Source organism: Hyperolius riggenbachi, chromosome 5, assembly GCF_040937935.1.
Source record: "Hyperolius riggenbachi isolate aHypRig1 chromosome 5, aHypRig1.pri, whole genome shotgun sequence".
Lineage (NCBI taxonomy): Eukaryota > Metazoa > Chordata > Amphibia > Anura > Hyperoliidae > Hyperolius > Hyperolius riggenbachi.
Window position 1 is genome coordinate 280,847,566 of NC_090650.1, and position 23,071 is coordinate 280,870,636.

The 23,071-nt window shown below is 42.8% G+C and overlaps 1 protein-coding gene across 3 annotated transcripts in view; it reads right to left on the bottom strand.

The window, feature by feature from the left end:
- Positions 1–274: 274 nt before the first annotated feature.
- KIAA0319 (KIAA0319 ortholog) overlaps positions 275–23,071 on the bottom strand; it is a 71,969-nt gene continuing 49,172 nt past the window's right edge. For all 3 annotated transcript variants that reach the window (XM_068236983.1, XM_068236982.1, XM_068236984.1), the window contains 7 exons: positions 19,208–19,346; positions 18,251–18,410; positions 17,163–17,305; positions 14,990–15,112; positions 11,274–11,364; positions 10,936–11,027; positions 275–2,152 (listed from right to left, as the gene is read on the bottom strand). In XM_068236983.1, the coding sequence (XP_068093084.1) occupies positions 1,974–2,152; positions 10,936–11,027; positions 11,274–11,364; positions 14,990–15,112; positions 17,163–17,305; positions 18,251–18,410; positions 19,208–19,346 (927 nt within the window). In that variant the 3' untranslated portion in view covers positions 275–1,973. The remainder of the gene's footprint in view (positions 2,153–10,935; positions 11,028–11,273; positions 11,365–14,989; positions 15,113–17,162; positions 17,306–18,250; positions 18,411–19,207; positions 19,347–23,071) is intronic.

Genomic DNA, 23,071 nt, shown 5'->3' on the forward strand with positions numbered 1-23,071 from the left:
GGGGGGCACCTCAAAGCCCCCCGCCGCGGCGACATTCACCCCCCTTCCTCTCCTACCTCTCCCCCCGGTGATCCGGGCTGCACAGGACGCTATCCGTCCTGTGCAGCCAGTGACAGGACGTCCTCTGTCACATGGCGGCGATCCCCGGCCGCTGATTGGCCGGGGATCGCCGATCTGCCTTACGGCGCTGCTGCGCAGCAGTGCCGTACAATGTAAACAAAGCGGATTATTACCGCTTGTGTTTACATTTAGCCTGCGAGCCGCCATTGGCGGCCCGCAGGCTATTCACGGAGCCCCCCGCCGTGAATTGACAGGAAGCAGCCGCTCGCGCGAGCGGCTGCTTCCTGATTAATCAGCCTGCAGCTGGTGACGCAGTACTGCGTCGCTGGTCCTGCAGCTGCCACTTTGCCGACGCATGGTATAAGCGTGCGGTCGGCAAGTGGTTAAATGAAGCAAGCATGCAGCTAATCCAGTCCCCTGTACCTGATCTGCATGCTTTTTCAGGTGCTATGGCTAAGATGAGTATCTGCTGGTTTCCATCACGTAGCTCATCCCCCTCCCTTGCAGTGGTACATTTTGCTAAGAATTATTTTATACTAAATGCATTTTAACGGGAATAATACGAAAATAATTGAAAAAAGTCATTCTCTCTCATTTTTCAGCCATTATGGTTTTAAAATAATACACGCTACCGTAATTAAAACCCACATATTTTATTTGCACATTTGTTATTACGCCATTTAAATTATGTCCCTATCACAGTGTATGGTGACAATATTTTCTTTGCAAATAAAGGTGCATTTTTTCAGTTTTGCGTCCGTCACTAATTACAAGCCCTTATTTGCAAAGATAACAGTGCTATACCCCCTTGACATATATATTAAAAAAGTCTTTAAGGTAACTATTGTTTTTTTTTTCCTAATTGTTTTATTTTGGTAACTATGGGAGGGGAGGTGGGGGGTTAATTAATGGGGTAGTATATGTATTTTATTTAAGGTGAAGTATGTAGGTGTAATTTTAGAATTTGGCCACTAAATCTCTCCGCCCCCCCCACACACACACACTTTGTTCCAATTATTTACTTTTTACTGCATACACGCATTTCAGGAAGTAATGGGTGTATGCTTTACATTCACTTTTGTCAATGAACACCATGATCACAAGCACTTAGATCGGTGAATGGGAATTGTTATTGATCTGTGCACGGCAACGAGAATGCAAGCAGGAGTGCGCAGAGCAGCGGTAGATGAATATTTCTGTCCCTGGGACGTCAGACGAAGCCCTGCAGGTTATAGATATACTGTATGCTGTGCAGTAACTAGTTAAATAATGCACATTGCCTAACTGTTCTGATGATCATCTGCCTCTAATACTTTTAGGCATAAACCCTGAACAAGCATTCAGACTGGGTACTCTTACTCAAGTCTTACTGGAGTAAATGCATGCTTGTTTCAGGTGTGTGATCCAGATGCAGTCAGATATCAGCAGAACTGCCAGGCAACTGGTATTGTTTAAAAATAAATAAATATGGCAGCATTCATAATACTCTCAACTCGGGTTCCCTTTACATTTTTTGAAATGAGATTTTTAGGAAAGTCATGTGAATTGTATCCAAACCCCACCACTTCTGAAATATCTATCTAGAAGAAGATGCAGTAAAATTGTATAAGAACCAACAGCTCAAAAAGCTTCAATGGTATAGTGAATGTTGATCATATGTGCAGAAGGCATGGAAGTTTCCAGTCCTTTAGCCTGCACAGCCCCTGCCAGGAAAGCTTTGCTCCTGCAGCAACACTTGTATATCGGCACTCATCGCTGACTTCTATAGGTCGTTAGAGGTGGCTGGAATTTTTTTTAATCTTACAAAATCTTACAGTTCAGTCCAGAGCCAATCAGATCTGCCAATATAAGGACTTGTGGCCTTAAGTTTGGTCAGGTTTAAAAAAACACATTTCCTTACCCGCTGGTTTAGTTCATCTACACTTAGAACTGAAATTAAAGGGAGCACCATTTCTAAGGGAGCCGCTGGAAATATTTTTGGGGTTCTCTTGGTCGGCCTTGTCACGAGTGAAAATTGTGTCTTGCTCACTGTCGAATTCAGACTCTGAAACCATTAGGCTGGAGTTGTGCTCTGTGCTCCTGTGCTTTATTCCTGTTAGAGAGGTCAGAACAGACTCCTGCATTATAATGCAATGGCATAAAAGGGGGCGTGACTGTCATTTTTAAATAACGTTTCAACATCTAGCAACTGAAAAAGTACTAAAAAACCAAGATAAAAGATTATTCTTGCAATGTACAAACGTATGTATTTACATCAAAATCTAAACTCACTATTTGCACATAGGTACAACATACTAAGTTAAGGAAAATAAAAAAGGCTTAAAGTAAGTACTGTATATCAGAGAGAAGAAAATATGCAAATTACAATCCTCCAACTGATCGCAGTTTCCCGGGAAAGATCTGTATTTAAACACACACTTTTGACCAAGAATATATGTTCATTTTTATAGCAGTAAAGAGAAATGGAAATCTTTAGAGGTCTTAACACAAGGGGCAACATAGCAATCAACCAGCAAAATCTATGGCATTGCTTTCTTATTTTGTGAGGAGGGAGAAAGCAATTATTGAATAAAGCTTTCATGCATCCAATCATCTGTCTCTTTTTGGCCCAAAATGGATTCATGATGTCTAGTTTTATGTGGTTAAAAGACAAAAAACTTAATGTTAGTGGGTCATTCAAATGACAGTAATAGATATCGGTTGCAACTCATCAACCGTACCAATAATGGACTTATTATTTTTGTTTGTGGCGACCATAAAGTAATCATTTACACTGTGTATTTAGGAAAACTTGCAAAAATATGCCCCTTAGGCAGGACACAGTTTGAAGAGTTGGAAAAACTAGGGCAGGCAGACAGTGGATTTGAGGCGGCTTTTATGTAAATCAAGCACTACACGAACATGGCTTGCAATTTTGAACGGGCTAGATTGAATCACTATGTCCAGACCACCCAACTAGTTTCGGCATTAAAACTCTTCAAGAACTTTAGGTTGTAAACTCCTGATGAGTCTTAACGACAAATCTAGTCTGGATATGGGCTTGGTGGTGGAGTGGAAAGAGGTATACTTCTCAGGGCTCGTTTCCACTATAGCGAATCCGCATGCGGGCACTGCATGCGGATTCGCATAGTCAATGTAAGTGGATGGGGCTGTTTCCACTTGTGCGGCGGCGGGAGCGTTTTTCGGTGCGGCAGAAATCTGCACGGCAGAGCCGTCAGATTTCTCTCTACGTCCTCCAGGCCGGCCCCCCAGAAGTGAGAGGACACTGAAGTTCACCTATTAGGAAACACAGGTTATTAGTAATTAAACAGGCTGACTTGCCCCCTCCCCTGTATAAATGTGTCCCCTCCTCCACCTTATTCACTTTCACTGTGTTTCCTATTGAACACGGGTGTTAGATTGATTTTTTCCTTTCAGATTGGTCTAGGATGCTGGAATATGGCGGAATCAGCTCCTATAGACCAGGCTAGACCCCACCTGCGGTACCCTGAAACGGCAACCTGTTGTGTGGGACATGACAGGCGGCGGACAAAGCTATGGCAGAACGTACCAGATTTGTCTGCAGGGGCTGGGCGACCAGTGGAACGTGGGAGTCCCTCCAGTCTTCAGTGGCACCTGCTACGCCAAACTCGGAGAACGCCAGTGCACGAGGGCTGGGCGGTGCTTGGCGGAATGACGGCGTCCAGCTTCCGGTGACGTCAGGGCAGGGTGGAGGTGGCCAAATCTCGCGTACTGCAGTGCGGGCCCAGAGAACGCGGCTGAACGCCGCATTAACATGCGGCGAATTGCTGCGCACACCCCTGGTGAAACTCCTCGGACGCCTTTTGGGTTAGCAACAAAGGACGATATTTCGCGTTGCCCATAACCAACAGGGCGACTGAGGCACAGGAAGGGGAGGGGTCTAGAGGGCCATGTGTACTATTTAAACACACGGACGGCAGTCGGAGATGGCTTCAGAGAGGATGGAGTCACAGAATGTACCTCCTACGGAGCCTATTAAAAAAGGTGGTTCAAGCCAGAATATACAACAGACGGCTACACTACCACCTTCTCAGGTAATATGTCTTTATTTAAATATTCCTTGTGTATGTGAATGCAGTTACAGTTTCAGTAGGTAACTAGCCTTCTTGGAAATCTGTTTGTTTTTTAGAGCAAAGCTCCTGAGAAACAAATCTCCTTAAAGGGATACTGTAGGGGGGTCGGGGGAAAATGAGCTGAACTTACCCAGGGCTTCTAATGGTCCCCCGCAGACATCCTGTGTTGGCGCAGCCACTCCCCAATGCTTCGGCCCTGCCTCCGGTTCACTTCTGGAATTTCTGACTTTAAAGTCAGAAAACCACTACGCCTGCGTTGCCGCGTGTCCTCGCTCCCGCTGATGTCACCAGGAGTGTACTGCGCAGACACAGACCATACTGGGCCTGCGCTGTGCGCTCTTGATGACATCAGCGGGATCGAGGACACGGCAACGCAGGCGCAGTGGTTTTCTGACTTTAAAGTCAGAAATTCCAGAAGTGAACCGGAGGCGGGGCCGGAGCATCGGTGAGCGGCTGCGCGGGCACAGGATGTCTGCGGGGGACCATTAGAAGCCCCGGGTAAGTTCAGCTCATTTTCCCCTGACCCCCCTACAGTATCCCTTTAAAGCATAAATCAAAGTCAAACAGATGCAATAACTGTAATGCCAAATTACCTAATAACTGGAAAAAGACAGATTGCAGTAAATGTTTAACTGAATCAGAGACCCAAGATTCGGCTAAAGTTATGAAAGACTTTCTAGAATCCTTCAAACTAGAAATGCAATCCACCTTTTCGGCACTAAGGGGGGTTATTGCTGAAGGACAAGGAACTAGCCAACAAATGGAACAGGTTTCCACTGCTATCCCCTCTGTAACCAGGAAAAAGAACACAGAAGCGGAAGATATTCAAACTTCTTCTGACAGTTCAGCTGAACAGGAGGAAAATATTTCTGATTATGGATCAGACAGAGAAATTAAGGAAAATAAGACTGCCAGATTTCTTTTTAATCCAGACGAAACGGCAGAATTACTAAAGGCAATTTACGATAGTGAACAGATATCCGAATCAGCTCAGGAAATATCTGTTCAGGACACTATCTATAAGGGGCTAGAAACTCCGACCACTAGAGTATTTCCAGTTCACAAATCTTTAAACACGATGATTGATGAACAATGGGAGTTCCCAGAGAAAAGATTCAGAGTGGCAAAATCATTCAAAAGAAAGTTCCCTTTTAAAGACACAGATATTGAAAGATGGGATAAATGTCCAAAGATAGATGCAGCATTAGCGCAATATTCTAAAAATACTGATCTATCATTTGAAGACATGGGAGCTCTTAAAGACCCATTAGATAAAAAAACGGAGATTTTAGCAAAAAGGGCGTGGGACACATCAGCGTTAGTGTTCAGGCCAAATATTGCTGCAATCTGTGTATCCAGAAATCTGATTGCTTGGATTGACGAGATTCAGGAGTTGCTGGCAGTAGGAACATCTCCTGAACAACTTCTAGAGTCCTTTCCGATTGTGTCAAAGTCCCTCGCCTTCATCTGTGATGCCCTGGTAGAGTCATTTAAAGCAACAGCAAAAAGTGCAGCTTTGGTTAACTCTATTAGACGTCTGGTTTGGCTCAGAACCTGGGAGGGTGATTTCACCTCAAAAAACAGATTGTGCGCCATGAAGTTCGAGGGGAATTTACTTTTTGGGAAGGACCTAGATAATATCCTGGCAAGGTCCACCGATAGGAGGAGAAAGTTTCCAGATAAACGTAAAAAATTAACTCCAAAGAGATTTTTTCGAGGGAGAAATAGGGTTCCGCAAAGGAATAGCAACACGGAACAGCATAAAAGGTGGACATATTTTCAGGGTAAGGGTAGGGGTACGATCCCTTTCAGGAAACCCTCAGTACCCGGAAATAAGGAATCAAAGTGACTCTCTAGTGAGGGTCGGGGGGAGGTTAACCCACTTTCTTCAAAAGTGGAAAGAAATAACAAAGGACCAATTTATAACAAACCTAATAGAGTCAGGGTACAGACTGGAGTTCTCCAGTTACCCTCCCCCCAATTACTATGTCACTACGGCTCCAAAAGACAGAGAAAAGTCCGGGGCTCTGAGACAGGCTGTCATCTCTCTGTTACACCAGAATGTAATTTGTCGGGTTCCGATTCACGAACTAAAGCAGGGGTTTTATTCTCACATTTTTGTGGTAAAAAAACCGTCAGGAAAATTTCGTCTGATTATAAATTTAAGGAATCTAAATCAGTATCTGAAAGACAAAAAGTTCAAGATGGAAAATATTTATACTGTAAGAGAATTGCTTACGGAGGGTGCTTGGATGGCGACCATAGACTTGCAGGACGCTTATTTACATGTACCGATTCATCCTGGGTACCAGAAGTACCTGAGATTCGCCCTAAGCTTTGGAAAGACCTTGTGTCATTACCAATTCAGAGCCCTCCCGTTCGGCCTCGCAGCGTCGCCCCGTATTTTTACGAAAGTTGTAGCAGAGATGACAGCTTGCCTCCACATGCAAAAAATAAAAATTATTCCGTACCTGGACGACTTTTTAATTTTTGCGCAGACAAAAAAAGATCTAGAGAAGGATCTAGATTTAACTCTAAAACTCATAGAATCACTAGGATGGATAGTCAGTCAGGAAAAGTCCAACCTAGTTCCCGCACAAAGGGTTTTATATCTAGGATATGTGCTGGATACACTAGAAAAGAAAATTTGGTTACCCCCAGAAAAAATAGAGAAAGTTTTTCGAAAGACCTGCCTTTTTAGGCCAGGGGAAGGTCTCATTACGGGAAACAGTTTCCTTACTGGGGACCATGACGTCATGTATCCCGGCGGTACAATGGGCTCAATTACATTCCCGTCTCCTGCAGGAATGGTTCCTACAGGAGGGGGGAAAAAATTATCGGTTGTTGGACAAAGAAAACTCAGTTTCACCAGAGGTAAGGGAATCTCTTCTCTGGTAGATGGTAGACACGAATCTTTCTCAGGGCAAAGAATGGTGTCCGAAAGAAGTGATTTCGGTTACCACAGATGCCAGCGCCTGGGGGTGGGGTGCACACTGCCGGGGCAGACAAGTTCAAGGGGAGTGGAATCTAGAAATGAGACAAGCTTCCTCAAACTTCAGAGAACTAGCAGCCACAAAGCAGGCTCTTTAGGGTTTTTCCGAAATAGTGAAGAAAAAACATGTAAGAGTTATGTCCGACAATATAGTCACGGTGTCATATCTGTCAAAACAAGGAGGCACCAGAGTCAAAAGCCTCATGGATCTGGCGATGGAGATATTAACATGGGGGGAAAGGAATTGTTTATCAGCAGTCCATATAAAAGGAGGACTAAATCAGTTGGCAGACCAGCTCAGTCGATCCCCAGTACTGGAGTCGGAGTGGGAATTATGCCAAGAAACCTTCAATACAATCTCTCGGAAATGGGGACGACCGGGAATAGATCTTTTCGCCTCCCCAAGGAATGCAAAACTACAAAGGTACTACTCAATCCATGCATCCGGGAACAGGGAGACCCTGGATGCTCTTTCAATACAGTGGGAGGAGGGACTGCTATATGCCTTCCCACCCTTCAACCTTCTACCAAAGGTGGTACGGAAGATAGGTGTGGAGCAAGCCACAATCATCCTAATTACTCCCTGGTGGCCAAAAAGGGCCTGGTTTCCGCTAGTAAAATCGATGGCTATACAGGAACCGTGGGAACTTCAATACAGACCAGATCTGTTATCTCAGGGAGGAATTTACCATCCGAATCCTCAGAGATTACGCCTAACGGCATGGATGTTGAAAGGCAGATATTAGCTAAGAAAGGATTCTCAGAAAAGGTCATCCAGACTTTGCTTAAGAACAGAAAAGAAGTGACCAGGAAAATCTATGGAAAAGTCTGGAAGACGTTTGAAAGCTGGAAAAAGAAAAAAGGGTTACAGGGGAAAAAGATTAGCCTACCCGCAGTTCTTGATTTTCTGCAAGACGGAGTGGACTTGGGATTAGCAGTAAGCACTAGTGTTGGGCGAACACCTGGATGTTCGGGTTCGGGCCGAACAGGCCGAACATGGGCCAGATGTTCGGCATGTTCGGCCCGAACGCCGAACTCAATGGGAGTCAATGGGACCCCCGAACATGCCCATTTTGGGGGCCCTATGGGGTCGCAGGCATAAGGGGGGAGCATGCCCCGGTCGCGGGGGGGGGTCGGAAATTCCCCCCACCCCCTCCGCTAGCGCTCCCCCCTCCGCCCGCTTCCCCATAAAAAAAGTTTAAAGCAAGTTCAATAGTACCTGGGCTGGTGGCACTGGCTGGCAGTGGAGTGAGGAGGAGGAGGAGTCCGAGTAGCAGAGTGACGTTGAGGCCGGGCAGCGGGCGGTTCAGCGCTAGTACCCTTGTGGTACTTCCGCCCTTTCTCTGACCTCACGTCCTCTGCGTGATGACGCATACGAGGACGTGAGGTCAGAGAAAGGGCGGAAGTACCACAAGGGTACTAGCGCTGAACCGCCCGCTGCCCGGCCTCAACGTCACTCTGCTACTCGGACTCCTCCTCCTCCTCACTCCACTGCCAGCCAGTGCCACCAGGTACTATTGAACTTGCTTTAAACTTTTTGTATGGGGAAGCGGGCAGAGGGGGGAGCGCTAGCGGAGGGGGTGGGGGGAATTTCCGACCCCCCCCCCCCGCGATCGGGGCATGCTCCCCCCTTATGCCTGCGACCCCATGGGGGGCAGTATTCGGCCGAACAGGGCCCTGTTCGGCCGAACAGGGGCCCTGTTCGGCCATGCATTCAGCAGTTCGGCGAACCCCGAACAGTTTGGCCGAACACCACCAGGTGTTCGGCCGAACTCGAACATCACCCGAACAGGGTGATGTTCTGCAGAACCCGAACAGTGGCGAACACTGTTCGCCCAACACTAGTAAGCACGCTAAGAGTCCAAATAACAGCTCTATCAATTCTGCTTGATAAACCTCTAGCTAAAGAACAATATGTTAAAGCCTTCCTAAAGTCGGTGGCAAAATCTAGACCAATACAGACGATAGGCTTTCCACCATGGGACCTCTCCTTGGTATTACAACAATTACAAAAATCTCCCTTTGAACCACTGCAGCAAGTGGAAATAAAATTTCTTACGTTAAAAGTAGCTTTTTTAACAGCTATAACTTCAGCTAAAAGAGTGGGTGACCTGCAGGCTATATCCATAAAAGATCCCTATATGACCGTTTTACCAGATAGAATTATATTCAGGCCCGATCCGACATACATTCCAAAGGTAAACACTAGATTTCACAGAACCCAAGAGATAGTACTCCCTTCCTTTAGCGATACACCTACTTCCGAGAAGGAAAAACTACTCCATCTCCTAGATGTAAGGAGAGCGATTCTCATATATTTAAAACGAACAAAAGAGTGGAGGAAGACCAATAGACTTCTAACACTTTTTTCAGGACAAAGGAGGGGCATGCAAGCCACTAAACCATCTATAGCCAGATGGATAAGACAGACTATAGAATATTCTTACAAGTCAGCAGGGAAAACTCTTCCTCCACAACTTAAGGCCCATTCAACCAGGGGAATATCAACATCTTGGGCAGAAAGGGCAGGAGCATCATTAGACCAGATTTGTAAAACGGCAACATGGTCAAATCCATCGACCTTCATAAGGCACTATAAAATAGATGTACTGTCAAACCAGGACGTAACCTTCGGAAGAAAGGTCCTGCAAGCAGTCATCCCACCCTAGCTGTGAGTAAAGACAGTTTCTCTGTAGTCTCTCACTTCTGGGGGGCCGGACTGGAGGACGTAGAGAGAAAATACCTGGTAGTATCCGGTAGTAGGTTTTTCTGATAGTCCTCCAGGCCGGCCCCCCTCTATAATTTCCCTTTCCTTAAACCACCTCGGGTGTCTTTCTGTATCCGCGTCTATTCTCTTCTGGATCTAAGCACCTGGGTTTATAACTACTCTAGTAAAAGTGAATAAGGTGGAGGAGGGGACACATTTATACAGGGGAGGGGGCAAGTCAGCCTGTTTAATTACTAATAACCTGTGTTTCCTAATAGGTGAACTTCAGTGTCCTCTCACTTCTGGGGGGCCGGCCTGGAGGACTATCAGAAAAACCTACTACCGGATACTACCAGGTATTTTCGCGTGCGGGAGGAATGCGGGCGAATCACTGCTAATGCATTTAATAGGGAAATCGCATGTGGCTTTGTCATGCGGATTTCCCCGCGATTTCGCGTGCGATTTTGCATGGTTTGCTATGGAGCTTTACTTAGGCAGTGACATGGTTAAATTCGCCTGGCGCCTTGCAATGCGAAATCGCGACTAAATCCGCATGCGGAAACGCAGCCGCATGCGATTTCTTCTGCGGTGGAATCCAGGCGATTCCGCACCGCAACAGTGGAAACGAGCCCACAGCCACGGAAGCCATAAGCCTATGGGGAGAGCCCACATGTAGCTCAAGTGTGTATGGTTATTCCACATGTGAGTGTGCTGGATTTATTGGAACCTCCACACTGTTAGGTGTTGTGGTGGGCTATCACCTTGCGTAAGCAAAAGACATGTTTACTGAGCAACAGCCACATTTTTGCAGAACCTATTTGAGGGCTAAAAGCGTTGACTATTGGCACTATATGTTATTTATATGCAATCTTATCTATCAGCATTTGCCCATCTCTACAGTGGTCAGTACCTTGGATGTGGGTTGAACTTCTTTATGTCTTTATGTGAACAGGTGTGGGAGTTGCCAGTAAAGTGAAATGGCCCTCCAATGGCAGTCATGATACTGAACAACATTCTCAGGCTGTGCTTTTAGTAAAGTGATGAAGAATGATTTTTATAGTTTGTCTTTCGCATTCACTTACCATACTTGGGTCTTAGTGCCATTCTTTCTTGATCATCAAAGTTGTCCAATATTGTGTATTTTGTTTTCTTTCTTATTTTTGTCCTCTTCCGGCTGAGGTATAAATAAACACATTTGATTTAGAAAACTATCTGACAATTGCATGCTAAGGATGGCCATTCAATTACCATATACAATGAAATACATAATAACTACCTGTCCTTGGAATGATTGCTAAGCATCTAAAGCAGATAAATGATTTATCAGATCAGTTGCTTTTGTTAGCAAAATCTGTTTTAACTAAAATACACAAATATTACTCAATATTGAAGCAAATACAATTTAGTTATTGGACTTTACCTCTTATAGCAGCAGATGCTAATCCAAACCAGGCCCATCAGGAAGGCAACCAGTGCAAACGTCAGCACAGTAATATAAAGTACACTCCAATCTACAAGACAGATCAGTAATGTAACATTACAGTATCAATCTCAGCAATTTATAGGGGAGGAGGGGGCTTCAAAGTACCTCAAACAAAAGATCGTCCTTATCGCCATTACGCTATTTGACAGCTATTCTTCTGATCACATAGCCTAAATAATAATATTGTGAATGGTGCATGTGCTCATCTGTCCCCCATAATCAAATTAACCTTCATCAGTAATAAGAAACAAACACTGATTCGCTAAACCTTAAAGGTTATAAAAGTATAGACCTGATTTAAAAAGAGAAATTTGGGGGGGGGGGGGGGGGGGGGGGGGGTTGAGTTATAGTGCTCAACAGTTACATCTCATTGTAACGCGATGATATCAGAATGTCCAGTGAAACCTTGGTCTGCTAGCATAATTTGTTCTGGAAACATGCTTGTGAGCCAAAGCCATCTTATATTCATAAGAATTAATGGAAACTCAGATGATTCGTTCCACCATCCAAAAACATTCATAAAAAATTTTAATACAAAGTACCGTATGAAGAAAGAAGGCATACAGTAAAACAAATGAACCTTCAATGACAGATGCTTTTGCATATTTTTGAGGTTTTCGCATAATTGTGACATTGCACAGTCCCTACACTCTGATTAAGTGCAATCCTGCAGCGTCTAAGAGAGAAGACCCATCGGCTCAGTTGTATTGATGTGACACGTGTGTATGTACTGTGCTTTGTATATCAAGATGTTGCTTGCTTGCTTATCAAGTCAATATTTCAAAAACATTTTTGCTTGTCTTACAAAGCGCTTGCAATCCAAGGTTTTACTTTATAACCACACAGTCCATTCATCGTCAGTGCATACATTTTTCTGGTTTCTTGACTACGCTTTTTTTCTCCTTCTGAGGAATCTGACAAAAGATATGTAATCAATAAACCAGGAAGGTTTATGCACCAGAAGATACAAGGACTGTATGGTTCCATATTCTTATCACATCCTGTTACAATGAGGTGTGAATGTTGAGCGCTATAACTCACCCCCCTTTCCAACCTTATTTTGTCTAAACAATAGCTTGTATCATCTGGCAAAGATAAACGTAAAGGAGACGGATGGAAAGTTATTATAAAGCACGTTTTAACCAAGAAAGGAAGTGTGGTGAGGAGGAGGGGTGGAGTCAACTAAAACAGGTGAAACGCTGCAAAACAAATGTGTTTATAGATGGGTCTATAGACTAGTGACAGTAAGAAAGATAAAATGTAAGTAGTCTAAATGCTAGATCAGGAACTGATCCTAAGCAAAAACATAATGATTTAAAAAGGGTGCAGGAGTTGTAATAGGCGCCTAATCTCCATATGGATCAAATTCATTCTCATTTCCACACACGCCTATATAATATATACAGTGCTAAACTGGCTTAATTGTGGGCTATACTTCACAGCAATACACTACTGCACTCTGCTGTAATACACTTATGCCATTTTTGAGCTCTCTTTTTACATATAGGATCAGCTCAAGTCATAATGTTATATGTAGTTTGGCCCTGGTTTTAATAGTCAAAATAAAGGTTATGTTTTAATTCTGTAGTTGTTTTTTTTTTTTCACTTAGGACCAGTTCTTGATCGACTGTTTAGGTTTTAGGACTAGTTTAGTGTTTAGGTGCCACAGAACTGGGTGAACACTACGACAGGGATTTATAAGAGATGAGAATGGCCATCAGGCAGCCCCGTTTCTATGGGCTTGCGATTCATGCAATCGCTGGGGCGCTGGATTGTTACGGCAGGAGGTGGGCGCAGAGGTAGTGGGAGCGGGTATAATAATTACAACTCACCTGTGTTCAGCAGAATAGCCGATCCCACGCTGCTTCAATGTACTTCCTTTCCCGCAATCTGTCTCAATAACAGCGCCTCCTGTGATGATGTTCCGCATGTCAACACAGGGGGCACTGTTACTGAGACAGATGCCAAGAAAGGAAGTACATTGAAGCAGCGTGGGATCGGCTATTCTGCTGAAGAAAAAGGTGAGTTATTACTGTTATGCCTGCTCCCACCACGCTGCAGCACCTACCTACCTACCTAATCTATACTGCAGCACCTACCTACCTACCTACCTAATCTATACTGCAGCACCTACCTACCTACCTAATCTATACTGCAACACCTACCTACCTACCTACCTACCTAATCTATACTGCAACACCTACCTACCTACCTACCTACCTACCTACCTAATCTATACTGCAGCACCTACCTACCTACCTAATCTATACTGCAGCACCTACCTACCTACCTACCTAATCTATACTGCAGCACCTACCTACCTAATCTATACTGCAGCACCTACCTACCTAATCTATACTGCAGCACCTACCTAATCTATACTGCAACACCTACCTACCTAATCTATACTGCAGCACCTACCTACCTACCTAATCTATACTGCAGCACCTACCTACCTACCTACCTAATCTATACTGCAGCACCTTCCTACCTACCTAATCTATACTGCAGCACCTACCTACCTACCTAATCTATACTGCAGCACCTACCTACCTACCTAATCTATACTGCAACACCTACCTACCTACCTAATCTATACTGCAACACCTACCTACCTACCTAATCTATACTGCAGCACCTACCTAATCTATACTGCAGCACCTACCTACCTAATCTATACTGCAGCACCTACCTACCTACCTAATCTATACTGCAACACCTACCTACCTACCTACCTAATCTATACTGCAGCACCTACCTACCTACCTAATCTATACTGCAGCACCTACCTACCTACCTACCTAATCTATACTGCAGCACCTACCTACCTACCTAATCTATACTGCAGCACCTACCTACCTAATCTATACTGCAGCACCTACCTAACCTATACAGCAGTCACTTACCTACCTAACCTATACTGCAGCACCTACTTACCTAACCTATACAGCAGTTACTTACCTAACTAACCTATACTGCAATCTCTTACCTACCTAATCTATACAGCAGTCACTTACGTACCTAACCTATACTGCAGTCACCTACCTATATAATCTATACTGCAATTACTTACCTACCTTACCTATACCGCAGTCACTTACCTACCTAACCTATACTGCAGTCACCTACCTAACCTATACTGGCACTTACCTATCTAAGCTGTACTGCAGTCACCTACCTATCTAACATGTACAGCAGTCACTAACCTATACTGCAGTCACCTACCTATCTAAACTATACTGGCACCTACCTATCTAACCTATACAGCAATCACTTACCTACCTAACCTATACTGCAGTCACCTACCTACCTAACCAATACTGCAGTCACTTACCTACCTAAACTATACTGCAGTCACCTACCTACCTAACCTATACTGCAGTCACCTACTTATCTAACCTATACTGGGGGCATCTACCTATCTAACCTACACTGCAGGCACCTAGCTAATTAACACATACTGGTGGCACCTACGTGGCTAACCTATACTGTGGGCACCTATACCTGGCTCCACGGTGGGGGGGCGATTTTTACACCCTCGCCCTGGGTGAAATTTAGCCTAGAAACTGCCCTGCCATCAGGCAAAACTATACGTTTGAGGCAAGTTATGAAAACGGAGAAAAGCAAATGATACTTTAAGGGAATTTACTTACCACAATTACTTTCCCCATCACCAACATACCGCTGGATAAAGTTCTCCATCCAAAATGGATAGCAAAGACAGGCTTTCGTTATTGGATCGCACCGTCCATGCCCCGAACATTTCAGCAGACACACTAATATAAAAAGTAAAATGAACATAAATTGTGTGCTTTGCAGACTTGAAGCACAGACATACTATACAAATAAATACATTAAACAGACCTGATTTACTATGAGCTTCCGAAGCTGAAGAAAAGCAGTCATCCTAAGTGCCCCTGCGCACTTGGATTTATTTAGGCCCCACTCCAAGCCCAAATGTTTTTTTTAGATGTGTGCGGGAACTTAATTGTTTATGTGTGCGTAGAAACTCCTTGATTAGGTGTTCTCAAACAAATCTATTTGAAAACACCTGGTTAGTAGCACAGACACTGCCACTTCCTGCACCACTAATTGTTACTGCAGCAGCAGGAACCCCACCCACCATGCAGCCTACTCATCAAACTCAACTGCTTCTCCTTATGTGATAATCATTTTAGGACAGGATATTTAGCTTAAAAAGGCCCATTTCACACAATAACTATTGGGTTGTACAAATGCTAACATCCAAACTATGAAATGAATACTTGAGTGCAGCTATACGGGTATGCTGCTATATTTTTCAATGCAAGAATTCAGCATGATGAGCTTTAATATTGTCTGCATGCACCTCAAATTGGAACTATAATTTGCTGGAGTACTTTACCGGTAGAAAAAGGTATGATTAGATGCAAGGCAATGAAGAAGATACTGGTCAGTGTTAAGCAGATTAGGACGGTTCGTTTTAGGGGATTGGATAAGAGGAGGATCGTTTTAGATGTTAAGGTTAGAAGATTAGGATTAGGTATCAGATAAAACCCCAGTTAGACTACACAAAATATCCCCAGCAATACCACCCCTTTGTATCAGAGGCTGTTAACAGAATGGGTCCTTAGTTCATATTGTTTGGGATTGTCTGGTTCTTTGGAACCAGATGAAAACACTTAAAGCGGAATATAACCCAGAATTTCTTCTTTGCTCTAAAAGATTATTTACAGCATATAATATACTAACACAATGTTTTTTTTTTTTAGTAAAACAGCATTCAATGGGCTACATCACAGGGCTGACTCTTTCTTCTGCAGGGAGAACCCGCATCTAAACTGCTGTTAAACTTATCTTGTGTACACATTCTTTACTTGATACATTTATGTAAACATTCTCTGGCTGTGCAGTAGTGATGGGAATTCCGGCTCTTCTCGGAGAATCGGCTCTTCTGAATCGGCTCCCATTAAAGAGCCGGCTCTTACGGCTCTGAATCGGCTCTTCATTAAATATCACTAGACACCACTCAGAATCGGAGTAAAAGCCCCGCCCCGTCTCCATGACAACTCCAGACTGCTTCTCTGCCTGGGGCAATCACTCCTGCTACTGCTCTGCTCCGCCCCATACACTCCTACAAGCTGCAAGAGGAGGACTACATCTCCCAGCATGCCTCAGCGCCCTTTATTACACAGCAAATCAGAGCTGTGTGGGGCGGCTGAGGCATCGGCTCTTTCAAAACAGATAACCGGCTGTTGTCGTTCGCAGCAAAGAGCTGGCTCTTAGAGCCGGCTCGTTCGCGAACGACCCATCACTACTGTGCAGGACTTCAGCTGATGAGTCCTGGGGTGAAACACAGGTCAGAAATCACTGGTGGCTGCATTCACAACAGAATTACAACAATTATGAATAAAATGCACCAGCAGCTTTAAAAATAAATTAACTGAACTTTGGGAAGTTATAATGTCTAAATGAATAATAATACTTGTGCACAAAAGCAAATATGATAATTGTATGGGTTATAAAAAGTAGGAAAACACATTTTTGTTGAAAATTGTGTCAGAGTTTTAAACCGCTTTAAGTCGACTATCTTCCTGAGCTTTAGGCTTAATGGTATTGTTTGCAAAAAGAAAATGACCCTTCACACAGGTGGCTGTAGCTAACTTATCACCCCTTATTTACTTAAAAATAATAATTAAAAAAAATCTTCTTAAACTGCAACATTTGTGTACTTGTTGCATTGTATTGAAAATATTCAAAGCATAGCTGCATGGTTATTACAGTAACTGAGTTACAAAAGGTAAGTATCAAACAATATTGCTAGACTATGAACATAGAACAACTTACCAGCGGTGTCTGCTCTGAGCACTTTGTACACAAGAAAATCTGCCTTCTCTTTTGAAAGCTGGTTTTGGAGAGTGCGTTTGACATCTGCTGCCTTCCGTATTTTTATGGGGTGTCCACTTTGGACATAGAATAGAATTGCTGTGCTGTTTTGGAGATAGAATATAGTGAGAACTAGCTCAGCACAAAGACAATATTTCTTAAGCACTCTAGCAATAAGTAAATTGTGAAATATGGATTTAAATACCCCTGTCCCTTTTTTTGATTTGTACTGTAAAATATTAGTTAAATTGCCTGTGGTGCTCTAGTAAAGGCTGTTTATTGCTTCATGTGTTTTAGACAGCTTACAAAATTTGTGTTTACCTCCTTCAATTGTGGCTAAGAATGTTATGAAAATTTATGAAAGTTATCTGGAGAGAGAGAGCATAGGGCAGAGTTTCTCAAAATTTGGTCAGTCAAGTACCATCATCACAGTCTTTGCTGTGTCAAAGTACCAGCAATACTATAGTGTACTCTACAGTTATAATGTCCATGTATAAAATGTGCTTTTGTAAACTGTCAAATGGGAGCCACATAATCTCACACAAATGTTTTTTTCATTTTAACTGTGGTTATTCTACTGGTAGCTGCACTAGATTGAACGAGCATATTCTCACACAAGACATTAGTGCACAAGAACAGAAACCCTGAGGCAAAGGAAATAAGCATGTCTCAGACCTGCAATTAGTTGAATGGTAAATTGTGATAAAACGGAAAGTCTACATGTCCAAAAATACCATGATAAACAGGTAGCCTTTCAGTCTGGATATGAATACCTCTTGGGATAAAGCTATCTTTACTGAGTGTGGTAGAGAGTTCCAAAGGGTAAAGGCAGGCCCTGGCTCCAAAGGATTTTAAGTGAATTCTGGGAGTGACCAAATGTAGAGCTTAGATTGTGGGAGGTGTGGTGCAGTTTCAACAAATCCTTCATGTATCCAGTGGCCACATTCTATGGGGATTTGAATGTCAACAGTCCAATATTGTTACAGGTAGCTAGTGGAATGAGCGATTTGTGAACGTTTTTACTGTAATGCCTTGTAGCGTACATTTACCTTAAATCTGAATATGCTTGTATCTTTTCAACCTTAATGTCAGAGTCGAGGACACTGAGGAGTACAGCCAGTTGCCTGACCAGTGTGTCTTTCTGCTGTTCACTCAGCTGGCTGACTGCAACCTCCAAAATGAGTTCCACCAGGTTTTGTTTCCTTGGATCTTTAGAAACAGAAAGAAGGCCACAAAAGACAAGATATATACATGGCTATGAACTTATCTTAAAAAAAAGTATATTTGTCACTGTAAAAGAAAGTTTATGGAGAGAATTTTTAAAGGAAGAATATTTATTTAAATGAAGGAAAAAACGTTAAATTAAGCTGTAGTCTACAACTAGAGCTACAAATTGGAGTATTCGGCCAGTTCTGACTCAAGGGGCAGACAGAAGGCTAGACATGTACAGTGATATAACTGAGACTTAAGCATATATGATAACATAGAAACCACCTAAATAACTTACTGCTAAATCCAGGCATTTGAGGACAAATTTTTCAGACATTTTGGATTTGGTCATAGATTAAATCTGCTACGGACGGTGTTAGGTGGTGCCAAAACTGAATTTTGTGGATTGTAAATTCAATACAGCTGTATAAATGCATTTGTTGCGCCCAGTATCAGGGAGTTCATGCAACATTATCTCCCCCCAAACTAGGGCAATCCTCACCAACATACTCCTTTGTTACATGATCATTAAGATTGTACTAAAAATTGTTAATAAGTGTTGTTTCAGTGGATAGAGAACTTGAGAATATCCTCCATCATTCTTTGCTTAGATGTTGTTTATATTGTTTAATGTATAAAGATTGGATTTTAAGGTGATGGTTTTTGCTTTTCATGTATCACATATGAGCCATTTAGTGAATGTTACCCCATTTTCTGTTTCTGGTTCAAGGAACTAGATATGCGTTTAGCGTACATTATGAATTGTGATCTCCCTGTTTTTGTATGAACATTCATACCAGGACGCACTTCCACTGTGGCTGTGTCCATGTCTGACTCTCCGTTTGCATCTGTGACTTTCAAATGAAAGAGATAAATTCCTTCCACCAGATTGGTGAGCTGAAGAACCGGCTTGTGTTCAGATGCGTCAATCACCTCCTGTCCAGTATAGATGACATTTGTATACTTAGAAAAACGGATGCAAAGGTAAAATGAAGGAAAACAATAATACAGTACACCAAAACAAGGAAGAACCATCTGATTTTGTATTGAAACATAATTACAGCTTATATGTGTGCTATATTTAGCAAACATGTTTACGAATAAGTCAGCACACTATTGACCTCAATAAGATTTGTCATTTGATCAAAGGTGTAAGATCATCTTCTTGATGGCTGTAGATTACCGTGAGTTTCAAAATCCTACTAAAACCTTCCTAGCCCTCCAGTAAAGTAAACATTTAGTAATTGTATTGCGGTCCCTTCTTGGTTATAGGAAACTCCTTTTTATCCCCAACCCTATTTTCCTCCACCCCCCCCCCCCCTTTTCTCTTTTCCTTTCCCCATCTGGGGATTATCTTTCTGTGATACCAATAGATGTTCATTTCCCTCTATTATTCTATTCTCAATATCTACCCTCTCTTTACTGAAATCATTCATGCCTAATTATCAGACTTGGTCTGTACAATTTTGATCAATTAATATTAGTACTTTTCTTCACTCCCCTTTTTACCTTCTAATTGATGTGTGGCAAAGTGGTGGTCGTCACTGCAAGGGTTAATATTACCCAGAGGCATTGTGAATATACGCAAGCCTCACTGCAGCCATGGCCATGGTCTTTGCTTCTGTCAACAGATGGAGACAATAGTCTCAATGATGACATGGAAGTGAGGTGCACAGGGGCGGAGCGTAATGCTGAAGTCCACACGGAGGCGCGAGTCCCTTCTCTCCCTCCCCCACGGTTTAATCTCACCATTGCGCTCTGCACGACATTGCATTTTTGCCTTGAAAGCAGCTCTTTGTGAGTGAAATGTCCGTCAGGCAGGGCCAGTGCCCTACACCCACTGCCCGCTCATCCAGCAGGTACTCTTAATGCACACTTTGGCCTGGTGCACACCAAAAACCGCTAGCAGATCCGCAAAATGCTAGCAGATTTTGAAACGCTTTTTCTTATTTTTCTGCAGCGTTTCAGCTAGCGTTTTGCGGTTTTGTGTAGCGGTTTTGGTGTAGTAGATTTCATGTATTGTTACAGTAAAGCTGTTACTGAACAGCTACTGTAACAAAAAACGTTTTTCCTATACTTAACATTGAGGCAGAAACGCATCCGCAATCCAAAATCTGCTGCAGCCCGGGAGTATGCGTTTCTGCAAAACGCCACCCGCTCTGGTGTGCACCACCCCATTGAAATGCATTACCCTAGCAGATCCGCACCCGCAAGCAGATCGCAAACCGCAGCGGAAACGCTCCGGTGTGCACTAGGCCAAACTGTGTGTCTACACCACTGTACTCATCCTTTGAATAAAACAGCTTAAACAGTGCCAGACATCTCCTCCTTATTCACAATGTAAAAATTTTGAAGGTGCTACAAGACATCTGTTCTGCTTTATACCTTAGATCAGATGCTAATAAGCTTTCCTTTTTACACTAAATATATAATAACATTATTTTAATATATAATAATAATAATAATAATCATACACTAAAACACTAATGATGATATTTGATAAATTGGCAGTAGTGTTTCTTAAAAATGTTATAATTTATTTGCTAGCTTGGGGTATTTAATTGATGACATTTCATAGCTTTCCTAAAGTGTCTCCAAGCTGGCCAGTAAACGTTATCACATTAACCTGCTTATTTCAGCTTCTAATGCACATCAAATGATACACTTTTTTTCTTTTACAACCACAATGTGTTCATACATAGATTTGCCCTGTAGTGCTGGGAACATTTCCAAATCTCCATCAAGACATAAGAGTGCACATACATCACTCAATTTTGCGGGCCAATCAAAGGAGAATTGGTACCACAAAATGGCCAATCGATCGATATCTCAATTGATTTATGCCTGAAACCCATCAACGGGATCGATCGGCAGTAATGGAAAATCCCAGTAGAGTGGTGTATGGCCACCTTAACAATTGCGCTTTAAAAATACATGCATGAGACCACCAGCAACAAAGTATAAACAATACTGCCTGATAGCATGGCAATATACTGCAACTCTTAGGCAAATACAAGGAGGTATATAGAGGAACGGTCAATGTTTTATGCCACCATTAGCACTTTGCCAAGATCATATATGTAAGACATGGACTTGACTAAGCACTAAAGGTGAAGTGAATGGTGACCATTCCTACATGCACCACCTTGTCTGTGCTTGAGTCTCATATTGCTATGCTATCAGGTTGTAATTATTGTTACTTTTTTGCTAGTGGCTTTAAAGATGCTGTTTTTAAAGAAGAGGTAATAAATGGAGGTTTTATAAGTTAGAATGATGTTGTGGCTCCTCTGGCACACTTCATTCTACTGTGACTACTATCTCAATTGTATACACTACCCAGCGCTGGAGTATCCTAAAAATGAGCTGCGTAGTCAGCTGAGGGATCCCTCAAACCCTCACAAATAACGGATCAAGTAGTATAACAATTCTGACACGCGCTCTGATTCTATAGCTCAATTACTATTTATTTTGCATCTCATATACTAAAATCCACAAAAAAGATAAAAATGAGACAATATTACAAACAGATCTGTAATGAAAAACACCCCAAACATCCAAACTCACTCCTTCACACACATTCAAACCATGTAGAAGGGCCCTTCTATATAAAAATTGCATTAATAAAATAAGAAGGAGGAAATAAAAAAGAAAGTCGTATCTTCAAACAACTTCATAGGGAGCCTATCCCGCTTTTCAACTAGTGTCTGTTTCCCAAGGCTGTATAATCATATAATCTTTTTCCAGCTTAAGATCATGTAATCCAACTCACAGTTCCATAGTGGGTCTTGCTGCAGGATGGATCGGTTGAACCCCACGAGAGTTTCCACCGCGGACTCAAGTCTGCCTCTTAGTGAACCGTCTCCTTACTGCTCTCCACGCCGTATGGTTAGATTTATTAATGCAATTTTTATATAGAAGGGCCCTTCTACATGGTTTGAATGTGTGTGAAGGAGTGAGTTTGGATGTTTGGGGTGTTTTTCATTACAGATCTGTTTGTAATATTGTCTCATTTTTATCTTTTTTGTGGATTTTAGTATATGAGATGCAAAATAAATAGTATGTGACTACTATCTCTACTACTATTTGTCAATGCATCATTTCTGCTTGGCTCCTCATACTATAACTGCATATATTGAGTGACTGTAATTGCTGTGCATTACCTTTTGTATAATGGATGTTTATTATTGCTCTGTCCTTTGCTTCGGCAAAAGCACCATACTCTGGTTCAATACACATTACTGCAGATCAGATTGAAATTAGTCCACTCAAATGTATGTCATTTTGAGACATGCACAGCAGACTTTAAATATTTAGTTGGGGACTCTTGTAATGAGATTTTGTCCTCAAATTCTTCCCTGCAATGTTAGGGAACTCTGACTCCTCCATTTTTTTAAGTTGTCTCATATCTTGCACATTTCATTAGAAAGATTAGGAGCACCTACAACTAGAGCCTCGTACGCATGCCTGACTAAAGTTGGCTGAGGCGGCCGATAACAGCCACATCAGTCGATAATCAAGTGTGAGTACGCAGTCGGTGACCCCCGACACGTCAGCGAACCGCTAGATGTATCTACTCGACCCCCTGTGACTTCACACATGCTGCTCGTCGTCCCCCTGAATAACAACACAGTGTGTCGTGTGTGCAGCCTGGACCAGCTGTG